At 49.0% G+C, this 21,787-nt stretch overlaps 1 protein-coding gene across 1 annotated transcript; it reads left to right on the top strand.

The window, feature by feature from the left end:
* Positions 1 to 602: 602 nt before the first annotated feature.
* On the top strand, positions 603 to 20,561 carry HPCAL4 (hippocalcin like 4). Its single transcript, XM_054999516.1, has 4 exons — positions 603 to 689; positions 18,411 to 18,580; positions 19,120 to 19,335; positions 20,364 to 20,561. The coding sequence occupies exons 2-4, from the start codon at positions 18,419 to 18,421 to the stop codon at positions 20,559 to 20,561; spliced, it is 576 nt and encodes a 191-aa protein (XP_054855491.1). The 5' UTR covers positions 603 to 689; positions 18,411 to 18,418.
* The last annotated feature ends 1,226 nt before the right edge of the window (positions 20,562 to 21,787 follow it).

Genomic DNA, 21,787 nt, shown 5'->3' with positions numbered 1-21,787 from the left:
AAGGACACAGCAGGGAAAAACTCACGTTCAGAGAGAGAGAGAGAGAGAGCACATGCTAAGATTTTCAAGGGGACATTTTCCTAACCCTTGATGACTTCTTGGGAGAAAGGTGTGAGGGTACTAGAAATTAGTCTCAGTGTTGAAGGGTACCTTATATGCAGGTTGTGACCTTGGGACTGCCTCCAGAGAGGGTGGTGTCTCCTGCACGTGTTTCTCTCCAGTGCTGTGACTTATGCACATCCTTGTTCAGAGACAGAAGGTCCAGAGTGAACCCCTGAGGCTGCCAGGCTGGGACTTGCTTGATGCCAAGAGGCACTGTGCCCGAATGCTCTCCTTTCGACCCTGGCTTCGGTTAACAGGCACAAGCAGGCAAGCAAGATCTCCACCTGGAGCTGTTGGCAGTGACTGGCACTTCTCTCGGCCAATGAGGCTGAGAGCCGAGCCAGCAGCCCCTCCCTCCTCCAAGCTAGGAGGGGCACATAGTGATACAAGAGGAGGAGGAGAAGCAAATGCACAAGGCAGAGCAGGTGGAGGAACACACCAAGCCGCAGCATCAAAAGAGGCAGCAGCAGCAGCAGCAGCAGCAGCAAGAGGCCTCTCCTCTGGTGGATGGCTTAGGCATTCCTTCTCCTGAAGCTCTACCTTTGCACCTGGGGCTGGTACCCCTGGGGTCAGGCGGACCCTCCAAGGTAGGCAGAACCCCTGATGACTCCAGCACTCCAGAGGTTTGGGAGGATCAACTGGGGGTAACAGGATGCTTTTTGGAGGGAGGGCAAAGCCAAAACCATCCAATGTTTTAATTGCCAGGGCTGCAATTAAATGGCATCTGATTCCTTAGGAGCCCCCTTACTAAGGAGGTGATGTTTTCTTCTAGGAGGCTGGAAGCCACACAGTGTCCCCCTCCCCACCGCAGAATTCTGTTGGAAAAGTTGTCCTTCCTTAAGGGATGGAAGTTCTGGTTTTTAAAAAGGGTTCCACTTGGTTGGTTATCCAATGGCTGTGGCTCACATCCCCTCAGAAGCCCTGGGATTGGGATGGGACAGAGCTCCTTGGCAAAGGAGAAAAGCCGTTGGCCCATGCTCAGAGGTACCCTTCCTTTACAGGATCCTGGGTCCAGCTATGGAATTCAAAATAGGTTCTAAGCCCTGGCTCAAAGCAAGTCAAACTCTGGTTCCAGTCCAACTAGGGAGGTGTGAAACGCTTCCTTTCCACTCTCACATGCACGCACGCACGCACGCACACACACTCCTACCTGGCATGCTAGCCTCAGGCCAGAATGTTTTGCTCTTCCCCCATCGCCAGTTTTCCTCCAAATCCCCTTTCTCCTCTCAATCCTCTTTCGAAAAGAAAACAGCCTTTGTGAATTCAGTGTCTGGTTTTGTACAGTCTCCAAGTGGCTGGCAGGGGAGAGGAAAGAGAAGGTTTCTGCCTTTGGGAACTACCAGATGGACAGAGGGAGGGAGCCAGAGAGGAAGGAGGGGTATGATGTGGCCTCCTCTTGACATGGGCGGGGGGTGGGAGGGAGACTTGGCAGTGCTGTCCGAAGACCTGAAAAGAGTCTGTGTGATCTGTGTGATCACAAACATTTAACAGACAAAAAGGGCATGGTAACACCTTCATTCCCACTACTTCAGCAGAAACCCCCACATTGCCCCAAAGCTCTTCTGGGCCTAGAACAGGAGGCCTGACCTGGCCAACAAGTCAAGGCGCATCTCTCCCCCATGCAGAGATTTAACTGCTGAAGACTCAGTAGAGGCAGCTGATATTAGTGCCCCTGTGATCAACCACCACCACGTTTCCCGTGAGCCCAAACAGGGGGCAATTCAGTAAGGAAAGAAAACCAGACGAGAGACGACTTTAAACAAGAACTGTTGGACTGTTTCTGATCAGTTATCAGGATTGGGTCTCGTCCAAGTCAAAGGATGTGGCTGGAGGAAGAGAGAGAGAGAGAGAGAGAGAGAGAGAGAGAATGCCGACAGACTGTGTGCCCCAAAGTCTATGTCCAAATGCTTTTACTATTTCCTTTCTCTCCCCCCTAAAAATATGGTGTCTGTCAGCCTTGCAAAGACTCCTCCAAAAGTTACCTGCCTTTTTTTTTAAGGATTTCACTGGCCAACCAATGAAGCGTTCAATAGCCATTTAGGTTGCCAGCTGCCTGAAGGAAAAATGCCCTGTCCCTTTGAGACCAAATGGGATGCCATGAATAGCTTTGCCTGCATATTTCTACACATTAGGCCTCTATTCAAGGGACAGAGCATTTTCTCCAGGCCTTTTGGCAACCCGACAGTTATTGGTGGCATATTAATGGCTTGAAAAGGGCAGATTTTTGTGAAGGTCTCGTTTGCCCCAGGTGGCCAGGTGAGTTGCTGTTTGGAAGCACACTGTTTGTGTTCCTCATGGAGCTTAAAAAACAGGCTCTCATTTATTGTTTTTTAAAAATATCTTTATCCCACACCTCTGATTTGCAAAAATAAATAAGCAAACTTTGAAGAGGTCTCACAAAAGTTAAAAAAACAACAGGAAGCTAAAGACACTGCAAGGGCAAGAATTTTCCTGATAAGAACAACAGCCTTCTCTAAAATCTTAAACATTAGAACTATAAAGCTACCATCAAAAACTGGGGTCTAAAATAGCATGCATAGAAAGAAAGATCTGGGCATCTTCCCACCCCAGCTCAAGCCCTACATTAACAGTACACAGTGCCAGAGAAAACAGATTGTTGCCTGGCCGCTAAAGGTCAATAAGCACAGCTGCTAGGCTGCCATGAGAGACTGGCACTCCATGGTGCTCCTATGGCCCATTCCATTGAGGCAAGCTAGGAAAACTATGACATGGCTAGATGTGGTGGGCTTTGTGGGGAAAGGTCAAAGCTCAGTTTGGTCTCTGGGTTCAGCCCCAAGTCCTGGTCCCTCTGAGTATGTGCCATTCATTGCAAAAGAGCTACAATAAGGGACCTTCCAGGGGCTCCGTGGCCCAAATTAACCCTCCGTGGATTTTCCAACTCCCGCACAAAAAATGTCTTGGTCTGGGCCTAAGGTCGTCACCTTTGGGTTGAGAAATTCCTGGAGATTTGGGGGTGGAGCCTGGGGAGGGTAGGAAGGAGTTCAGCTGGGATGTGATGCCATAGAATCTGCCCTCCAAAGCAGCCATTTTTTCCAGTGGAACTGATCTCTCTAGTCTGGAGAGGAGTTATAATTCCCAGAGATCCCAGGCCCCATCTGGAGGCTGGCAACCCTAAACTGGCCCTTTTCAGCCCTTAATTTCCCCCCATCATTGTTAGATGCTGGATTAACAAATGCCCTCTGATCCTAAGCATGTTTTCTCAAAAGTAGCTGCCAATGGTTTCAGGACCTTTGGGTATGTTTGCTTAGGATCGCTGCCTTAGGCTGCCCTCATTGGAAAATGGCGTGTGAGAGCATCTGTTAACTTGCCTTCCTACTAGACAGGGGGGCCAAACGGGGCCTTGTGGTTTCACTACTGATTTGCTTTGCTTTCACCTCATTGTAACTATGAGAGGAAAGCAGACAGAAGCAAGAGGGTTTTGCTTTAGAAGCTCTAATGGGGTGGAGGATGTATGAGAAGAGACTAGGGGTGTGCAAGCCAAAAATTTTCGGCTAAAGCCGAAAGCAGAAAGCCGAAAGAGGATTCTCTTTCGTATAAGCCGAAAGCCGAAACGGCCAGCCGTTTCAGCTTTCGGCTTTCGGCTTACTTTCGGCTTTCGGCTTTCGGCTTTCGGCTTTTTCAATGGGAAAATGCCTCCGGCGTCTTCCCGGACGTCTGGGGGAAGCATTTTCCCACCGAATCAGCCCAAAATTGGTGGGGACCTTCCTCTAACCCCTCTCTACAAACCCCCCAAGTTTCAGACCGATTGGACTTTGGGGGGCCATGTTATGGCCCCCCAAAGCAGGTCCCCCTATCCTCCCATAAGAAAGCGAAGGAGCAGCATATTGTTAGCATGCTGCTGCTCATCTTCTTCATTATTTCCTATGGGGAAAAATGAAGAAGCAGGCTTCCTTTGCCAGGGGTGGCATTTTGCATGCAAAATGCCCCCTCACCCTCAGGGGCCCTTCTCCCACCCCTCCTCCCACCCCCCTCCAAGGCTCAGCCTGCTCCCACTTGGGGGGGCCATTTCATGGCCTCCCCAAGTAGGTGCTCTAATCTCATTCTCTACCACTGACAGCTGGGGGAGGCATGTCTTGCCAGGGGTGGCATTTTGCATGCAAAATGCCCCCAACCCTCTGGGGCCCTTCTCCCACCCCCCACCAAGGCTCAGACTGTTCCCACTTGGGGGGGGGCATTTCATGGCCTCCCCAAGTAGGTGGTGCTCTTTTCTCTACCACTGACAGCTGGGGGAGGCTTCCTTTGCCAGGGGTGGCATTTTGCATGCAAAATGCCCCCCAACCCTCTGGGACCCTTCTCCCACCCTTCCTCCCACCCCCCACCAAGGCTCAGACTGCTCCCACTTGGGGGGGCATTTCATGGCCTCCCCAAATAAGTCCTCTCAGCCCCTAAAGTCCACCCCTTACAGCCCCACACAAACCCAATTCCCCCCCAGCTGCCACACACAGACCCAAATCCCCACATTAGCCCCTCACAGACCCAAATCCACCCCCACCTGCCCCACACCCATAACCCCAGGAACAGGCTGGCAAAGGCCAGCCCTCTCCCTTTGTTCCCTATGCTGGGAACTTCTAAACTCTCTTTCCCTGGGCAATTCTGCACAGCCCAGGGGTGCCACAATGGTGGGCACACTTCTGAGTGCCAGCTGGTCCCTGTGAAAGAGCACCTGAACCACAGACACCCTCCCTCAAATTCCCCCACCACCTACAGAGATGGCTGGCCAGCCAGCCCCATTGTTCCCTATGATGGGAACCAACTGCACAACAAAGAATAAAACAAGAACAACACAAAATAAAGTTTTTAAAAAATTATTTTCTCCCTTCCAAAGTACAAGTAGACAAAGCATTGTGACACATTACACCAGCAGTCCCCCCACACAGAAAAATAACACAACTCACTTAACATCAGAGAATCACAAAGCACGATTCCTGTCAAAAATACTTTATTTCTTGAACAGCTTTAGGTTACACAGCAGGGGAAAACACCAAAGGGCATGGCAGCACTATCTTACACAAAAATAACACAACTCACTTAACATCAGAGAATCACAAAAACACAATTCCTGGCAAAAACACTTTATTTCTTGAACAGCTTTAGGTTACGCAGTAGGAGGGCACAACAGGGCACGATAGCAATGTACTACAAAAAATAATACAACCCACTTCACCGTTTTTGACAGCAATTGTGTTTGTGTGATTCTCTGATGTGAAGTGAGTTGTGTTATTTTTGTGTAGTACACTGCTTTCCTGCTCTGTTGTGCCTTCCTACTGTGTGACATAAAGCAGTTACAGAAATAAAGTGCTTTTGACAGCAATTTTTGGGGTGATTCTTTAATGTGAAGTGAGTTGTGTTATTTTTGTGTAAGATACTGCTTCCATGCCCTTTGGTGTCCCCCCCTGCTGTGTAACCTAAAGCTGTTCAAGAAATAAAGTGTTTTTGACAGGAATTGTGCTTTTGTGATTCTCTGATGTTAAATGAGTTGTGTTATTTTTGTGTAAGATAGTGCTGCCATGCCCTTTGGTGTTCCCCCCTGCTGTGTAACCTAAAGCTGTTCAAGAAATAAAGTGTTTTTGACAGGAATCGTGCTTTGTGATTCTCTGATGTTAAGTGAGTTGTGTTATTTTTCTGTGTGGGGGACTGCTGGTGTAATGTGTCATTATGCTTTGCCTACTTGTACTTTGGAAGGGAAAAAATAAATTTTTAAAAACTTTATTTTGTGTTGTTCTTGTTTTATTCTTTGTTGTGCAGTTGGTTCCCATCATAGGGAACAATGGGGCTGGCTGGCCAGCCATCACTGTAGGTGGTGGGGGAATTTGAGGGAGGGTGTCTGTGGTTCAGGTGCTCTTTCACAGGGACCAGCTGGCACTCAGAAGTGTGCCCACCATTGTGGCACCCCTGGGCTGTGCAGAATTGCCCAGGGAAAGAGAGTTTAGAAGTTCCCAGCATAGGGAACAAAGGGAGAGGGCTGGCCTTTGCCAGCCTGTTCCTGGGGTTATGGGTGTGGGGCAGATGGGGGTGGATTTGGGTCTGTGAGGGGCTAATGTGGGGATTTGGGTCTGTGTGTGGCAGCTGGGGGGGAATTGGGTTTATGTGGGGCTGTAGGGGGTGGAATTTGGGGGCTGAGAGCACCTACTTGGGGAGGCCATGAAATGCCCCCCCAAGTGGGAGTAGTCTGAGCCTTGGTGGGGGGTGGGAGGAAGGGTGGGAGAAGGGCCCCAGAGGGCTGGGGGGCATTTTGCATGCAAAATGCCACCCCTGGCAAGACAAGCCTCCCCCAGCTGTCAGTGGTAGAGATGAGAGCACCTACTTGGGGAGGCCATGAAATGCCCCCCCCAAGTGGGAACAGTCTGAGCCTTGGTGGGGGGTGGGAGAAGGGCCCCAGAGGGTTGGGGGGCATTTTGCATGCAAAATGCCACCCCTGGCAAGACATGCCTCCCCCAGCTGTCAGTGGTAGAGAATGAGATTAGAGCACCTACTTGGGGAGGCCATGAAATGGCCCCCCCAAGTGGGAGCAGGCTGAGCCTTGGTGGGGGGTGGGAGGAGGGGTGGGAGAAGGGCCCCTGAGGGTGAGGGGGCATTTTGCATGCAAAATGCCACCCCTGGCAAAGGAAGCCTGCTTCTTCATTTTTCCCCATAGGAAATAATGAAGAAGATGAGCAGCAGCATGCTAACAATATGCTGCTCCTTCGCTTTCTTATGGGAGGATAGGGGGACCTGCTTTGGGGGGCCATAACATGGCCCTCCAAAGTCCAATCGGTCTGAAACTTGGGGGGTTTGTAGAGAGGGGTTAGAGGAAGGTCCCCACCAATTTTGGGCTGATTCGGTGGGAAAATGCCTCCCCCAGACGTCCGGGAAGACGCCGGAGGCATTTTCCCATTGAAAAAGCCGAAAGCCGAAACGTTTCGGCTTTTTTTCTTTCGGCTAGCCGAAACGTTTCGGCTTAGCCTGAAACGTTTCGGCTAACCTGAAAGAAGCCGGAACACTTTTGTTTCGGCTTTCTTTCGGCTTTCAGAAAGCCGAAATGCACATCCCTAGAAGAGACCAGTGAGAACAAAACAAGTAAATGAAATGAAGGTGGCACCAGCAAATTTTACAGAGAGATCAGGAGCCCTTCGGTCTTTCCTGCCTCTTGATGTACCCTTTTTAATGTGCTGGGTGGCTGGGAAATGCATTTAAGGAGGAGGAGGAGTGACTCAATGGTAGAGCATCTGCTTTGCATGCAGAAGGTTACAGGTTCAGTCCCTGGCATCTGCAGTTAAAAGGAGCAGGTAGAAGATGGTGTGAAAGACCTCTGCCAGAGAGCAGCTGTTAATGTGAGCAGACAACCCTGACCATGGCGGTCTAATTTAGTAAAAGGCAAGGTCATGTTCTTGGAAAGGCAGCAGATTCTCAGTTCCTTCTGGTGACCCAGGAATGTGGAACGACTGCAACAAATTACCACCACCAGCTCCACACGCATAATTGTGCAGTAGGGTCTTGTTTCCCTTCCTCTTGTTCTTGGAGATCCAGCAAACCAAGAGGGCAGAAACGGTCATCCTTAAAATGGACGGAGTTCTTTGGAGTGTTCACAGCCCGTCACGTATCTTGTTTTGCCGTCCTTACAACAGTTTTGAACAGATTATGGTCCAAACAGGGCAGAAGAGGGTTGGGGCGGCTGCCAAAGGCTCGTGTGCTCCGAGCAAAGGCAAGTTTTGAACCAGGGAAGGGTTTCCAGATCCTCAGGGCAGACAGATCGAAGCAGTGTCTCTGTCTTCTAGGGGATGTGGCTGTTGCCTCTGCATTTGAAGAAGCAAACTTGGTATGTGCAAGCAAATCTAAGCTTGCTTGTGGTCCACAATCCAGGATTTGTCCCATCACGGGTGTGCGATGTACAAATTTGTTGGATGGGTAGAAAAAAGCATGTGGTCACCTGCCATTGCAAGGAACGTTGTCCTTTTGTATGTGACTGTTGGTTTTTTGTGCTTATTGGGGGCAGTGGCTTTACGCCTCTTTTCCTATGCCATGTTTCTCATTTGGTGGGTTGCTCTGGTTACTTGAGATGACAGTTTTCTTGACTGGGGCACAGGATTCTGACCAGAGAGGGGCTGAAAGCTCACTTACCTGCCCTCCATTCTCAAGATGTCCCATCCAAGGACCTGGTGACTTGACCAAGCTCTTGGCTCCCATTTTGGTTCAGTTTTGCAAGCTGCTATCCCTCATGATTGCAGAGAGGGTGGCAAATAGGTGAAGGCTTAGAATACAAGGCAGGTCTGAGTCAAGCCATGCAGCGTGAAACCTCAGGGCCCCAGGGAGCTCCCTACCATTCCCCAGGTGTCCCCTGGCCTATTGCTCTGTCCTCCCCTAACCATCGCAGGCCTCTCCTCCTCCACCACCCCAATCCCAGAAACGTCCATGCTACAAATGGGATATGTACCTTTTTATACAAAAATTGATCTGGGCCAAAAATATTCTTTTTCTTCTAATAATCCTAAACCAACCAAGGGGTTAAAGGCAACTAAACAACCATCTTCAGTGGCATAATTTGTGCATCTCCTAGGAGGGTCATGCAAATAGGAAGGCCATTACAACAGGTTTCCTGTTCTCCTATGCAAAACACTTTATGTTTTGCCCCAGCTGGCACAGAAGGCCAGTGTGCCTGTCCCAGAGGAAGAGGAAGGTTTGATTTCAGAAGGAGCGGGCTGAGACTAAAACTGGGCTGCTGCCCTTGCAAACAGCTACCTGGGTCTCGTTTGAACAGGGCTGCTTTACATGCAAAATCCCACGAGGGAGTGCTTTGGCCTCTCCATTGTCACATTTCAGCGAGCCTGATTTCTGCAACACCTGGATAGCCCAGTCTCATTAGATCTCAGAAGCTAAGCAGGTTCAGCCCTTGTTAGTACTTGGATGGGAGACCACCAAGGAAGTCCAGAGTTGCTGTGCAGAGGCAGGCAATAGCAAACCATCTCCATTTGCCTCTTGCCTTGAAACTCCTCCATAAGTCAGCTTTGACTTGATGGCACCAAAAAAAAAAAATCAAAACCTGCAACTTGCCCACTGGACAGAGATTCTCTGACCTAAGCACAAACCAGCATTCACACCCCAGTCAAATTTCTGCTGTGGGTTAACAGCGGTGGCGCCTGTCCATACCTAGGAAACAGACACACTTGGGTGGCATGAAACAAGGTGGGAAGGAGCTTGGAGGCAGAGGGAGGATAGGAGTTCAGAGGAAGCAGCGTAAAAGATCCTGCAGAATGACAGCCAGGGGGCATCTAGATGGCTCTACATTGGGAGAGCAAGACAGCTATCCCACAGCTTCTAGTCTGCACAGCCCAGCTGTATGGTGGGCTCAAGTCTGATCTAGTGTGCCAAAGATGGCCAGTATCGTCTATACAGTCCATGTGGCTAGCCTCCCTTATGACCACAATTGACGACAAAGAATTTGTGGGGGACAGACTTGACGAAGAACAGAGAAGCCCTCTGTCCTGACATGCATTCCCCCCTCCCATTTTGAGTAGAAGGTACCCCGCAGATTAAAGTTTAAAAACAGGATCTCTCAAATTTGCACTTGTTTGAAATTTGCTGTCAATTTCTCCATCCTTCTGATTTCCTGTCATTGGCAACATTTATGTTAAGCTTTCCAAGAGAAGGACTTGTTAAAGCAACACAAAACACTTTGCAAGACTGCATAGCTCCTTTGCAACACAATAGCAAAAACCTCAAAGGTCTACAGAAAAAATTATATGTACATTTTGTAATTTACATATTGCAAAATTACAAAATTTACATAATACCCAATTTTTGGCGGTCGACTGTAACCACTAGACCATGTTGTCTTGTGAGGAAGCTCCAGAAGGACGTTAACACCTGTACAATAGAACCACAGGACAAGAGACATTACATACGACATCTCAAGTGTATACAACAACAACATCTGATTGGAGAAACGATACCGGTTGGACTTTTTGATCAGGATTGCAAATAAATAATTAAATAATTATTTATTGGATATTTATTGAATGGTATATTCATTATGAATTATTTATCAGCACTTTAGCACTTTGTATTATGCACTGAACTTTATTACCAAAAAAACTTTATAAAAATTACAAAATGTACATATAATTATTTCTGTAGACCTTGGAGGTTTTTCCTTCGATTGTGTAGCATTTACTCGGAGGAGCCCCTTGTTGTTGAAGCGATAGCTCCTTTGCAAGGCAGATCCCTGCTGGGTCTGACCATTAAGACTCAATCTCGTCCAGCATCCTGTTCCCAATAAAGAGGAGCCGATATCACTAGGAAGCCCATAAACCTGATGGCAACAGCCTCCCTTTCCCCAGTATTTGGCTTCAAAGGTATACAGGTATACAGTCTTATGGCAGAGACTCCTGTAAATTAATTAGGGGTAAAGAAATAATTTCTTTCATCGGTCCTGATCCTACTGGCAGTCCATTCCATTTGATAACCCCAGCTTCTAGTCTTACAGCAGATGGAGAGAGAAAAATTCGCCATAGCAGTCGTGATTTTTGTAACACAGCCTTTTGTCATCTATTTTTGTACAGAAGTCTCCATGCTGTAGCCTTTCACAATAGGGAAGGTGTACAAACCCCTTGATGATTTGCATTGCCTTTTTTCTCTACTAATTACTTAATCTAAGGCTTTGAACACGGCACTGGCTTATTTGCAAGTTAATTTAAACTTTGCTAAAAGTATATAAACATATGAAGCTGCTTTATAATGGGGAATTAGACTAGGATTCTATGTAGCCCAGTCCTGGCAGCCCAACATCTCCAGCACTGATTTTTCCCAGCCTCACTACCTAACGTCTTTCTAACTTCAGATACTAGGGGCCCTCCTAAACCTAAGATGACACATCTGACTAAGAGAACTGTGATTCTCGAAAGCTTATGCTACAATAAAGTTGGTTAGTCTTAAAGGTGCTACTGGACTCTTTAAGATGGCACAAAGCACCATAATGGATTTTGCAAGCCAGCTATGCAAGATGGAAGCCACTCTTCACAACAAATGTTTTCAAGCATATTAGAAAGCCAGCATAAAAGTTACTGTTTTGGAAGCAGAATTTAACTCAGCAATGGCTGCCAGTCTCCAGGTGGGGTCTGGGGATCTCCCAGAATTGCAACTGATCTCCAGATTATAGAGATCAGCTGCAATGGAGAAAATGGCTGTTTTGGAGGGTAGACTCTATAGCATTATACCCCACTAAAGTTCCTCCCCAAATCCTGCCCTCCCCAGGCACTATCTCCACATCTCCAGGAATCTCCCAGTCCAGAGCTGGCAATCCTATATCCTCATCCATGGGGAGGGCAGACTATAAATTTAATTTTAAAAAAGAGGGGAAATTCCCAATTGACTGTTTATAAAATAGAATAATGAAAACAGATATGAACAGTGTTGTTTTCCATACATGTAAATATGATTGGAATGAATGAAACACCCTGTATATGTGCCCAGTTTGGGGGCAGGGGGTTAATTTTAATTATGAGCTAAATAGTGGAGAGACACAGTAGGGAAGGGGACAGAGAGTTCCTAAAAGTTCCCTCTTCTGGATGTTGAAAAGTTGACAGGTGTGAAGGAGGAGTAGATGGGGAGTTTCTGATTTATTTTATTTTAGCTATCTATACCCCACTTTTCTCCCAAGTAGGACCCAAAGCAGCTTACAAAATTTCTCTCCTTTTCCATTTTATCCTCACTACAACCCTGTGAGGTAGGTGAGGCTGAGAGTGTGACTGGTCCAAGGTTACACAGCATGCTCTCATGGCAGAGCAGGGATTTGAACCTGGGTCTCCCAGATCCTTAAGCCCCATGGCGCAGAGTGGTAAGCTGCAGTACTGCAGCCCAAACTCTGTTCACGACCTGAGTTCGATCTCAGTGGAAGCTGGGTTCAGGTAGCTGGCTCAAGGTTGACTCAGCCTTCCATCCTTCCGAGGTTGGTAAAATGAGCACCCAGTTTCCTGGGGGCAAAGTGTAGATGACTGGGGAAGGCAATGGCAAACCACCCTGTAAAAAGTCTGCCAAGAAAATGTCATGATGCGACATCCCCCCATGGGTCAGTAATGACTCGATGCTTGCACAGGGGACTACCTTACCTACCTCCCAGATCCTAGCCTGACACTCTTAACTGCCATACGGCCTCTTGTTTATCACACTGACTTCTTGTTGATCACGTACCAAGATCAACATGGTTTGCCATAGCAGGGCTTTCTTCTCCCTTCACTACAGCCCCACCACCACCCTCTTGGAAGAGGCAAGCAGCTTTGGCGGCATGCCTCCAGCCTACCCAAGTGAGCATTGCAAGCAGTCTCTGGATGTCACTTGGTTCCAAAACTGGGGGAAACAAGCGCAGCTCAAAGTACTTACAGAGAACCTAATATAACATTGCTTAAAGGGGAAGAAATCTGGATGCTGGTTGTTGTTTCTATTTGAATTGTTTCCCCCCACCCCCCGAAGATAAAATGATTTACCCTTGGGTCAGAAGTGATGTCTTTTCTTTATGGCTGGAGCAATAAAAGATCTGTGGAAGTAGGGAAAAGGAAAACACAGAGATATACAAGGATGAAAGAGTTGGCGGGCAGCTCAGGGATGCTTGCTGCTGCTGAGAACAATTTTGCTACAGTGCAACTGTTGCCATGGCAACCTCCTCAGCACCAGTTGCTATATGTAATAGGATAATGAGATGATTGCCCCTCCTTTCCTTGCTCCCAAATCACATCCTGAAATAAACACCCCCATAAAGACTGGGGAAAGGCGACATTGAATATCCAAACACTGGGTGGTGATAGCGGAGAACCCTCTGATATAACCTTTATATTATCTTCAGAAATTGGTTGCTAATTTGCTGCATGAGAACAAAATTTATAGGGACAGTAAAGCAATTCCTTGATTAGGGCTGACCGAGGTTCACAATACCAGGTGCAAGCTTTAGACTTACACAGAGCTCTTCCTTGGGTTGTATGTTCTAGAAAATGTAAAAGGGGAAAGGAAAGTGTTACTCTCTTCTAGAAATACCCTTTTCACCATTTATATTTGTTTTTCATTGAACATCCAGCCTCAAAAGAGTCCTGTGTAACTTAAAATCTTGCAGATCTCTTTACCAATAAATTCAGTAATTATTTTCAAAGTGGAAAGTCCTGTGTATATGCATCCTATCTTATCTTCATAGGTACAATCCTGTGATTTGTGCAAGACACCCCCGTTTGCCTTGGGTGGTGGATAAAGAACTGGACGTTAGACCTCCTTCCTACAAACCCAACAATCTCTTACACCCTTCAGGACTCAGTTTGAGCCAAACTCAAAAAAGCTCAGCCTGGACCTTTGCATCTGAATGCTAGGTTCTGGACCACATGAAATAATAATTAAAAAGCGCATAATGCCCTTGAGCATGTACAGACTGCATTTCATATGATGTTGCCTTATGTGGAGTCAAAGGATTGCTCCATCTATTTGCCTGTTGTCTGCTCTGTGGGCACAGGTCTTTGCCAGCTAAGGTGATACTTGGAAATTAAACCAGGGACCTTCTGTAGACATAGCAAGGGGACCCCTCCCGGGAAGTAAAATATTACAATAAAATCATAAAAACTAGCACTATCAATTGAAAAACAAATAAGGGACAGCATAAAACAACATCGAGCAAGTTGAGAAGATAGGCACAAGCCAGTCCTCCAGCTAGAAGTAGACCATAGGAACAGCTTCAGAAGATGGAACTACTCACTTAAAAACTAGGATAGAAATCAATGTTTTGTCTTGGTGCCTAAAGGTAGATGCCAGGCAAGCTTCAAGGGGAGGTATTTCAAAGGTGAGATGCCACCACTGAAGAAGTCCCATCTTTGGTTGCCACCTTCCTCAATTCTGTAGGTGGGACATAAAAGTAGTTTCTGAGGAGGATCTTGACTGATGGGCTGGACATCACAGGGGATCTAGAGCAGCAAGGCAAGGGATATCTACACCCATCTTCCCATGAGCAGGGTGGGAAACGTACTTCTTCCAGACAGCGTGATAAATGAGGTAGCTCACCCCTCTTCTGCCCCCTTCTCAGAACCTCCAGGGCTGACAGAAGGGTAGGGCACTGCAGTGGCATTTCTGCCTGTGTATTTGGGCTGAAGCTCAAAAGCAAAAGCTTTGCGCAGAACAGATTATGCTACCCCATAACGCTTGATGTACCCTGCATCCAAATGGCAATGTTGCATGCTTCCCACTGGCTACTTCAGTAGGACTATGGGATGTCACTGTCAGCTGGATCATTTGCCATTCTTTTCTTGCAGCGACTCTGTTCAGTTCCCACTGTGCAGGGGGATGGGGTACCCAGTTGCAACCAAGGACAGCCAAACTTCTGGGCCAGAGAAAAGCTGCAACTGCTGAAATTCCCTTTCCTTCACAGCTTTTAACTGTGTAGAGGGGTTCTGTTGCTCCTCCTTTGTGCCTGATCCCCTGCAGGCTACACGCTGTGGGTGAGGGCCAGGGCAGGATGGAACTGCAAGTGTGGTCACCTGCCTGGACATCTGGTGCTCATCTCTACAGCAAAGGTGTACTTCTTTGAAGCTCACTTTATTGTCGGTGCTCCCTTTCAACAAATCATGGAAATTTAGTTCCGTGAGTGACCAGATTCAGTATGTTAGGAGGTCTGTGCTTGAAAAGGTCCTCTCCGAGTGATCGATCCTTCCCTTAAAGTGCTAGCTTCACTTAATCCAGTATCTCTTTTCAAATAAGCAGGAACAACAATTGCTAGGAAATACTGGAGCTGTTTTTTATGCTGCCCTAGTTGCCATGCATGGTTCCCCAAACTAGCAATGTGCTTAGGAAGTTCTGTGCTGTTTTAAGGACACAGCACGCCCCGCCCCCCCCCCGCCCCCCTGTGCTTCTAGGGAGAGATCAGGCACGTCAGGGGCCTCCCCTGGCCTGTAAGTAAAAGAATGGTTTTAAAAGGATCACACTAGCATCCGTTTTTGCAGGCAAGGAATTGCCAAGGCTGCTCTTGCTGACTGGCAATAGTGAACTCGTCTCTCACCTAGGCCAGTGACCAACCAATTCACTCTATGAAACCAAGAATTCCTGAATGGGGCTGCCTTGCATTATGGGGAGCAGTTTACTTTGCAGGCAAGCAGTCCTCTGCTTGCAGCCTGCAGGGAACTGGAGAGGGGCAACTTGCGGTTTGTGACTTTGCCACAAATTCCCTGCAGAACACTCGTGTCTGAAGGGAAGATGAAGACTTTGCCTGTAAACCCATGGGGACATGCATTGGCTATGTGCCTGTGGTGGAGAGCATGTGTCCACAGACATGCATCTCCCCTCCAAACATGGTGCTGTTCAGCAGAGTATACATAGGGAGCCAATGCCACACACAATGCCTGTGAAAAGGAAAGGTAAAAAATGGGGACTGAGAAGGCAGTGCTTCTGCAAGACTGAGGCAGGGGGAATTCATGCTCAGGAGATAGTGGGGCAGGGTGACACAAGAGCTGTGGTGAAAATGTGGACCAGAACATAAAGCCCAGATGTGAATACATTCCACTGTCAGCTTTTCCCCAAACATTCCTGCACTTTTGTGAAAAGGGCGTTCACAAAAACCTGTGCTGAAAATAATAAAACGTGGCTGGCCTTTACGGTGCCACAGCATTCCTATTTGTTTTTATTTTCTCTGGGGGCTGTCTAAAACTAGTTTGGGAGCAAAAGACACTCTGCACATGCTTGGAGGAATTATCTTTGCAATCATCCCATGGCCCAGCCCTGGACATTCTGTGACTTGGTGCTTGAACTGCACTTGTGGCTGAGAGACCTCTAGATGATGACCCTGCAGCTCCCAGCAGTCAGCTGCTCACAGAGAACTGAAGCGGTTTTTCGGTCCAGCTATTGTGAGGCATAGGAAGGTTGTCAGTCTTGCCGGGCCTAAAACTGGCCACAAGAAACAGCTGAAGCCAAAGTTTCAAGAGAGAGGGAGGCCAGAGGCCAGCAGGCTGTAGGTGGAGAGAAGGGTGGGGAGATGGGAAACTGAGGCAAGAAAGGCTGCTACACGATTGGAAGCTCTAAGCTCAATTTTGCACTACTAGGGGGCTATGGTTTCCAACCAGCAGGTGGGGCCTGGAGATCTCCTGAAATTACAATTGATCTCCAGGCTATAGAGATCAGTTCCCCCGGAGAAAATTGCTACCTTGGAGGGTGAACTGTATGGCATTACACCTCACTGAGGTCTCTCCCCTCTCCAAACTGCCTTCCCCAGGCTCTATCCCTCACCGCTCCCCCCCCCCCCCAACAAGGCATTTCCCAATCTGGAGCTGACAATCCTGGCGGTGTGAGATTCCTCTGCCGCCAACTTTCGTGGGGCGCAACTTGCACGCCTTAATTTTGGAGGGAGGCAGAGAGGTGGGTGCGCCTGCCTGAGTAAGGCACTCTGCACATGCTCAGGGCTCCGTCGCTTCCCTGCCTCGTCTCGACACGCCTAAAACCCCACTGGCTTCGGCTGAGGTTGGCCTCATCGGCAGCAGCGTTCGCGCCTGCCCGCTCCAAGCCCGCCTGCCGCCCTTCACAAGCCCGGGAGGAGCCGAGCGGGGAAGGTGCTCCGGAGCGGCTGCGAGGTAAGCCGCGCGGAACAGAGGGCGAGAAGAGGCGCGCCTGCCGTCGCCCGCCCGCCTGCCTTCCAGAGCCGGGCGATGCCGCAGTGGCTGCGCTCGGGGCTGCGCACGTGGGCGCCGGAGTTCGGCGGGACGCCGACGCGGCCGAAGCTCTCTCGGGCGCTGGCCGGAAGACGCGCGTCGGCGAGCGGGAGCGTGTGGCCTGCCTTCGGAAGCCCCTTCTGCGCCGCCTGTCCTGCCCTTGGACGGCGGCGGGGAGAAGCGCGGGGGCTGCGGCAGGGAAGTCGCGCAGGCGGGCAGGCAGAGTCGGGCTTTGCAGGCAGCGTTCTCACGCAGGTCGTGCTCCACGAGGCCCGCGTTTAGTCGAGGGGAGGGCAGCGCAGCCTCTCCTTGTGCCGCCCCGCTCACTTCTAGCCCCTTGGGCCGTTAGCGCAGGGCTGAGCTGGTGCGGACGCGACTCGAATTCCGAGCTGGTGCAGAGAGGAAGAGCCTCCTTCGCGCCACGAATTCGGGGTGGGGCCGGCGGCGCTGGACTCGCTGCCCGTCGGGAAGAGTTTCCCCTGCGGGCTTCGGTATGTTAAGAGCGCCGGGGTAGGCCTGGTCTGTCTTTCTGGGCGGTTGCCAGCGCGCACAGTCTCCCTCTCTTTGTGCCATGCGTGCCAAGTGCAGACGCCTCGGTCAGTCGTAGCTGCTAGCTGTCAAAATCCAATGCAGGTTGGCACGGCTGCAGATGCTACCGAGGAAGGAGGGCCGTGTGGTCAGCTGACCTTTTCTCCCCTTCCTCCTCCCCAGGCCGAGGCTATGGCTTTCTCCACCCCCCCCCCCAGCCCTTAGGGTTGCCACCTCTGGGTTAGGACATTCCTGGAGATTTAGGGGGGTAGATCCTGGAGAGGGCGACATTTGGGGAGGGGACTCAATGAGGATTAATGCCGTAGAGTCCATTCCTGGAATGCCTTTCCTTCTGGAGTTGCTGAAGCCTGTAGTGTTGGTAGAGAGAGTTTTAACCCCATTCTGTTTGTATTTATTTTATTTTTTAACTTGTACTTCATTTCTAACTCACTTTTCTCCTCAACGGGGTTAGCCATTGGGGTGGCTTACATAATTCTCCTCTCCTCAATTTTATCCTCACAACGGCCCTGTGAAGTAGGTCAGCCTGAAAGTGTTGTGACTGGCTCAAGGTCACCCAGTGAGCTTCCACAGCAAAGTAGGGATTCAAACCTGGTTCTCACAGATCCTTGTCTGACATGCTAACCAATACATGAAACTGGCTCTCTTTGGCCTTGACTCTTCAAATAACATTGCAAACTCAATGTAGTATCATCATAGTTCCAGGGCTGGGGAGACAAGGGACCCTCAGAATTTCTTCTCTGATTCCTAGAGGGAAGAAAGACAATTTTGCATTGCTGTGCTGTGCCAGGTAGCCACGCAAACAGTGTGCTGCTGTACCAACATCTGCTTACATGCTGTGAAAACAGCTTTGCCTGCTATTTTCTGTATGTCCTGCTTCTCTTTAAAGCACAAGAGCAGCCGGAGCCATTTCTTCTGGTTAGCTGATAACCATAAAGTAGCGAAGATGCAATTTAATTCACTTTGCCATTCGCTCTTCATAGCATATGGCGCACGGTCTTTGCTTTTGGTCTCATTTATGGGTACTCCCCCTTGCAGTTCCCCATAGGCTGGGTGTGGAGAGGATTCCCAGAGCTCTGGCACTGCTGATATGTGTTTTTTTCCCAGAACTAACCATGGGCAAACACAACAGTAAGCTGGCCCCTGAGATGCTGGATGACCTGGTGAGGAGCACAGAATTTAATGAGCAGGAGCTGAAGCAGTGGTACAAAGGTTTCCTGAAAGACTGTCCCACGGGCATCCTCAATCTAGAGGAATTCCAGCAGCTCTATATCAAGGTATGGGGAGGGGGAGGAAAAGGGGGCCAGCAGGCTGTGCCCTAATGCTGGGGTGGGTGACCCTGGAGATCCTCATGGGGCCGGCTGTCTTGGAGACTGTCCTAAGGGCATAGTTAGCACAAGAGACCCAGAAGTGGAAAACAGACAAAGTATGTGAATCCCTTAAGCTATTTCTGCTGTTTTCTGGGACATGATTATTTTATCCTGCCCTTCCTCCAACATGCTTGGGGCAGTATACATGATTCTTCCTCCTTCCCTTTTATTCTTACAGCAATCCTACGAGGTCAAGTAGGCTGAGAGGGAATAACCAGCCCAAAGTCGCCCAATGAATTTAGAGATTTGAACCCAGGTCTCCACAGACCAAATCAAATATTCTAAATTGGCTTTCCTTTGCACCTGGTGCTGACCTGGTTGCTGGATGTAACTTCTCTGGCTGAGCCTGGGCATGACATGTGGACATGTTTGCAGGAGCATCTCCTCTTGGGCTCTTGCAGATACCACTAACGGGGCTGTTCCTTTCCTGCCTTCTCTCCCCACAGTTTTTCCCTTATGGTGATGCGTCCAAGTTTGCTCAGCATGCTTTCCGCACATTTGACAAGAATGGTGATGGGACAATTGACTTCCGGGAGTTCATCTGTGCCCTCTCAGTGACTTCCCGGGGGAGCTTTGAGCAGAAACTGAACTGGGCCTTTGAGATGTACGATCTGGATGGTGATGGCAAGATAACACGTTTGGAGATGCTGGAGATCATTGAGGTGCTGGAGGGGATCGGGATGTTGAGAGAGTGGGGGATGTTGAGCTGTGGAAGGGGATCAGGGAATGTTGAGAGAGTGGGGGATGTTGAGGTATGGGAGAGGATCGGGATGTTGAGAGTGGGGGATGAGGTGTGGGAGAGGAGCAAGGAATGTTGAGGGAGCAGGATGTTATCTGTGGATGTTTCCATGGCAACTTACCTGGCCTGTGCAATTTTTATTCTTGGTTCAGGACCACGCAGGAAGGATTCTGTGCCAAAATGGGTAGTTCTCTTCCCAGAACCCCAGCATATTATCCAGTCTCCCAAGGGCCCCATCTGCCTCCTATGGAGGGATCTCTGACTACAGGTCCAGAAAGAGGGTTTGGCACATGTGCATGACCTGGCAGTTGCTGACCCCTGAAGAGGAGATACTAAGCTGTGGAATTCCCTGCCAGTTGAGGTAGTGACAGTCATGACCACTGATAGTTTTAAGCAGAGGTTAGATAGATTTGTGGAGGAGAGGTACATCAATGGCTACTAGATGTGATGAATGAAGGGAGCATCCATGTTCAGAGGCAGCAAACCTCTGAATCCTAGCGCTGGGAGGTAGCTTCAGGGGAAGACCTAAGCCTCTCTGAGATGAGAGCCAATGTGGTGTAGGGTCTAGAGTGACAGACTAGGATCTGGGCTACTCAGGTTCAATTTCCTGTTTTACTACAGAAGCTCGCTGTATGAAGTAGACTAACCTACCTCACAGAGTTGTTGTTATGAGGCTAAAATAGAGAAGGAAAGAATAATGTAAGCCACTTTGGGTCCCCATTGGGGAGAAAGGCAGGTTATAAATGAAGTAAAATTAAGACAAAAATCCCTCTGCCCTGTTTGTCCTCCTGGGCAACTGGTTGCCCACTCTGTGAACAGTGTCCTGGACTAGATGGACCACTGGTTTGAACCAGATGTTATACTGTCTGGCCCTCCAACTGTGACTTGTGCCATTGGGCCAGACTATGCCAAAGAGCACCCATTTCAGCCCCCCTTCCTTTCCCTCTTCAGGCAATCTACAAGATGGTGGGCACTGTCATCATGATGAGAATGAACCAAGATGGGCTGACCCCCCAGCAGCGCGTCGACAAGATCTTCACCAAGATGGACAAGGACAAAGACGACCAGATCACCCTAGAGGAGTTCAAGGAAGCTGCCAAGAGCGACCCTTCCATTGTCCTCTTGCTGCAGTGTGACATGCAGAAATAGAGGGGGGCCCGGCATGCAAACCTGCCCCTCTCCCCAGCCTCTTACTCCTTCTCAGAGCTGCAGACTCCACTCCCCTGTGGCAGGTTGGGCTTTTTCTGCATGGCCTCTTCAACCCAACCGAGTCCCACAAAATGAACCACCTGACATTGACAACACATAGCAAGTTCTTTTAGGCAATATTCTTGAGCCTTGCCTCAGATTGCCATCAGATTTGAGTCTTTTTTGCTCTCAGATCTGCTGACCCCAACGTGTCTAGTGCCAGCCCTCTCTTCTTACCCAAACCGTTCATCCACCCAAACCATTCATCCCCCCTTCTCTTTTTCCTGATTCCCCAAGACCGTGCCAGCAAACCTACCTTGGGTGGCCTGCCTAAATCCATGACTCTTGATGCAAGATCTTGTAATCCCCAAGTTCTGCTGGGCTGTCCAACCTCTAGCATTGCAGCGCCTCCGTTCCCTCTAGTGACCTGAAATGTAATTTTGAGACATGGCCCTTAATGATAATTCTAGCGTGTTGTTTCCGTTTTCTGTTTGCAAAGCCCCAAATGGGAATGATTCTTCCCCTTTCTCCCTTCTCCTTTTTGTTGCCATGAACAACCAGTGGCAGATGTGAAACATCTGGCTTTTGCAAGTTAAAAGAGATCCCTCCTACTCCCTTCACTTATAACAGAGTGACTCCTGCTATAGAAGTAAGTGTTAGCATTGGTCAGAAGTGGCTCAAAAGTAATTTTAGTGGTGTGTCATAAATGCTAATTCTCTTGTCCTTGACATTTTAAACTCAGTCAGCTGAAAATCTCTATAGTAAGGGAGAGTGGAAGAAAATTCTTTTCAAAAGGGCTAAACGAGTCAGTGGTTGGCAAGGAAAAACGCTGTTGGGTTCTGGTACTCCTTATCTAAGGGATTCCCAACTACCCACCTGAGACAGTCTGCTTTGGGCACCCCCTCCTTCTTAAAAAAATCCGGCTCTGGTGCATGTCTGTTGGTGGCACAGGGAGTCCTGTCACACGTAGAACTTGGGGATTGTTAGAAACTGTTATTTCTAGGGCTAAATCTTCAGTGCTGGGAGACATTCTTGCATTCTGAAGGAAAAGAGTAGTTTTGCTTTCGTTTTTTCCTCTTCTGTCCCTGGGATGAACAGAGAGTACACAAATTTGCATTTGGAGTGTTGGAACTGCTGGCTGGCATTTTGTACTGACTTTTTTCCTCTGAGGGCTGAACTGCTCTCCC

This window comes from Eublepharis macularius, chromosome 15 (genome assembly GCF_028583425.1).
Source record: "Eublepharis macularius isolate TG4126 chromosome 15, MPM_Emac_v1.0, whole genome shotgun sequence".
Taxonomy (NCBI): Eukaryota; Metazoa; Chordata; class Lepidosauria; order Squamata; family Eublepharidae; genus Eublepharis; species Eublepharis macularius.
This window is presented reverse-complemented; position numbering and strand designations above follow the sequence as displayed.